The sequence below is a fragment of the Hylaeus volcanicus genome, unplaced genomic scaffold, assembly GCF_026283585.1.
Source record: "Hylaeus volcanicus isolate JK05 unplaced genomic scaffold, UHH_iyHylVolc1.0_haploid 12261, whole genome shotgun sequence".
In the NCBI taxonomy this organism is placed as follows: domain Eukaryota; kingdom Metazoa; phylum Arthropoda; class Insecta; order Hymenoptera; family Colletidae; genus Hylaeus; species Hylaeus volcanicus.
The window spans coordinates 2236-5462 of record NW_026533183.1 but is presented as its reverse complement, the minus strand read 5'-3'; the positions used below and the strand labels follow the sequence as shown (position 1 = coordinate 5462).

The window sequence follows — 3227 nt, the reverse complement described above, 5'->3', positions numbered from 1 at the left end:
AATAGAAAAAGGTAATCGAGATCTAGTTATCGGGTCAAATCCGCATTCGAATGGTGAAGTTTTTTCACGATTTTTTTTTTCATTAATTGACATAAAAACATTTATTAAATAAATAAAAAGAGGAAGTATACTAATAAGTACAAAAACAGATACTATAAATATCATTATATATATTCACTTAAGATGAAATTATTTAATTGGAAGTTAACTGTAGTTATTATACTATATATATTTAATTAAATATTCATCAGTAAATAGAAATGTAAAGAAATAATCAAATAATATCAACAAAATGTCAATATCATGAAGCAGCTTCGAAATGAAAATGATGTATTTTAGAAAAGTGTTTATTATTTAAACGAATATAACATCTAGTTAGAAATAAAATTCCAATAATTACATGAAGCCCATGAAATCCTGTTATTATAAAAAAAATGGAACCAAAAATTCTATCATTTAAACAAAATTCTGCTTCAAAATATTCAATTGCTTGTAAACTAGAAAAATAAATTCCTAAAATAATAGTTATTAATAAACTAAATATTCTTTCATTTAATTTATTATTAATTAAAGAGTGATGTCTCCAAGTAATTGTTAAACCTGATGAAATTAAAATAATTGAATTTAATAAGGGGATATCATAGGGATTAAACATATTAATTATTTTTGGGGGTCAAATTGATCCAATTTCAATATTAGGAGAAATTGCCCTATGAAAATAAGTTCAGAAAAAAGAAATAAAAAAGAAAAGTTCAGATACAATAAATAAAATTATACCTAATTTTATTAATTTATATACTACCAAAGTATGTCATCCTTGATAAGTTCTTTCTCGAATAATATCTCGTCATCATTGATATATTGATACAACTATAGGGATTAATCTTATTATAATAAAAATACAATTATTTAATGAAAATCAATTTAATATTCTAACTAAAAAAGTTATTAAATTTACCGATAAAATTAAAGGTCATGGTCTAATAGTTACTAAATGAAAAGGATGATTTTGATAAATTATCATTAGTTTACTTCATTAAAATATAAAATACTTAAAATAGAAAATACATATGATTGAATAATAGATACAGAAATTTCTAGTAATATTAATATATTTTGAACTACAATAACTAAAGGGATTAAAATAATAAATATATTACTTATAGAAGATCCAAGCAATGATAATAATAAATGGCCTGCAATTATATTTGCTGATAGTCGAATTGCTAGAGTTCATGGGCGAATAAAATTTCTAATTGATTCAATTAATACTATAAAATTTATTAATATTAGCGGAGTATTTAAAGGTACTAAATGAATAAATATAGAGTTTGTATTAGTTAATCATCCATAGAATATAAATCTTACTCATAAAGTTAAAGAGATAGATAAATTGACTGATAAATGTCTAGTTGGAGTAAAAATATAAGAAATTAAACCTATAACATTTATTAATAAAATATAAATTAATGTTCTTATAAAAATAATAATATTTGACTTATAAATACTTTTGGTTAATGACTTAAATTCTTTAAAAATTAAATTTATTAATATTAATAAAACAATTTGTAATCGTGAAGGTAAAATTCAATAAGAATAGGGTAAAAAAAATAATGGTATAAGTAAAGCTAATCAATTTATAGAAGTAAAAAGTCTTGTAGAAGGATCAAAAATTGAAAATAAATTTGTTATCATTTTCAGTTTCAATAATTATTATTTAATTTCATTTTTTCAGACTGTTTAAAATTAATATTCTGATAATAAATAACAATAATAAATAAAAAAATTATAATAATAGAAATTAAGTAAGTTAATAATCATTTTATTGGTATTATTTGTGGGATATAAAAATCATTAGAAGTATTTGCTTATACTATTTTATGGTTTAAGAGACCAGTTCCTGCATTTCAGACATCTAATGAAAAAAATATTAAAAATTAATAATTTTAAAATGACAATTTAATGTTATTTATTTAACTAATTTTTTAGGCTGACTTTAGTCAATTTATAAAGTTTTTAAAATTAGTTCTTTCTAGTATAATAGGTATGAATCTATGATTAATCCCGCAAATTTCAGAACATTGCCCAAAATAAATTCCTGGTCGTGAAACAAATAAAGTTATTTGATTAATACGCCCTGGTGTTGCGTCTATTTTTACTCCTAATGAAGGAATAGCTCAAGAATGAATTACATCAGTTGATGTTGCTAATATACGAATAGGTATTTTTATCGGAACAATTAATCGATTATCTGTTTCTAACAATCGAAATATATTTATATCTTCAATATTTTTAATTATATAAGAGCTAAATTCAATTATATTTAATTCAGGATATTCATATCTTCAATACCATTGATGTCCAATAGATTTAATTGTAAAAAATGTTGGATTTCAAATTTCGTCAATAAAATATAGTGTTTTTAATGAAGGGAAAGCAATAATTATTAAAATTAATATAGGAGAAATTGTTCAAATAATTTCAATATTATGGTTTTTTAAAAGAAATCGATTTATATATTTATTTAAATAAATATCAGCTATAATTATAAATGTTAAAATAATAATTATAATTATGAAAATTATAGTAAAGTTATGAAATAAATTTAAATTATCTGCAAAAGGTGAACTTGGATCTTGGAATGAAATTATTTTTCAGTGAGAAATTTTTAATAAAAAATAACTTTATTTATGAATCTTAAATTCATTGCACTTTATTCTGCCATATTAAATTAATTATATTAAATTTTTATTTATAATAACTGGTAATTCATTATATGAATGATTTATTGGGGGGTAAGTTTGTAATCACTCAAGAGATGACTGAGAATATTTAAAAATAATCACTCGTTTCATAAATAATCCTTCTAAAATAATATAAATTAATAAAATTAATCTATTTAATGAAATAATAGCTCCAATTGAAGATATAATATTTCAACAATAATAAGAGTCTGGGTAATCAGAATATCGACGTGGTATTCCTATTAAACCAAGAAAATGTTGAGGAAAAAATGTTAAATTTACTCCAATAAATATAAATATAAACTGTATATATAATAATTTAGAATTTAAATAATAACCAGTAAAAACAGGAAATCAATAAATAAATCTCGTAATAATAGCAAAGACTGCACCTATTGATAGTACATAGTGAAAATGAGCAATAACATAATAAGTATCATGTAAAATAATATCAATTGATGAATTTGATAATATAATTCCTGT

General features: G+C 20.9%; 2 protein-coding genes across 2 annotated transcripts; both read right to left on the bottom strand.

The window, feature by feature from the left end:
• Positions 1-231: 231 nt before the first annotated feature.
• On the bottom strand, positions 232-1695 carry LOC128884519 (ATP synthase subunit a-like; the record flags this gene model as incomplete). Its single annotated transcript, XM_054137935.1, is given in 1 exon segment — positions 232-1695. A coding segment is annotated over 1 exon segment (672 nt), but the record flags the coding sequence as incomplete, so codon positions are not given.
• On the bottom strand, positions 1024-2660 carry LOC128884520 (cytochrome c oxidase subunit 2-like; the record flags this gene model as incomplete). Its single annotated transcript, XM_054137937.1, is given in 1 exon segment — positions 1024-2660. A coding segment is annotated over 1 exon segment (660 nt), but the record flags the coding sequence as incomplete, so codon positions are not given.
• Between the last annotated feature and the right edge of the window lie 567 nt (positions 2661-3227).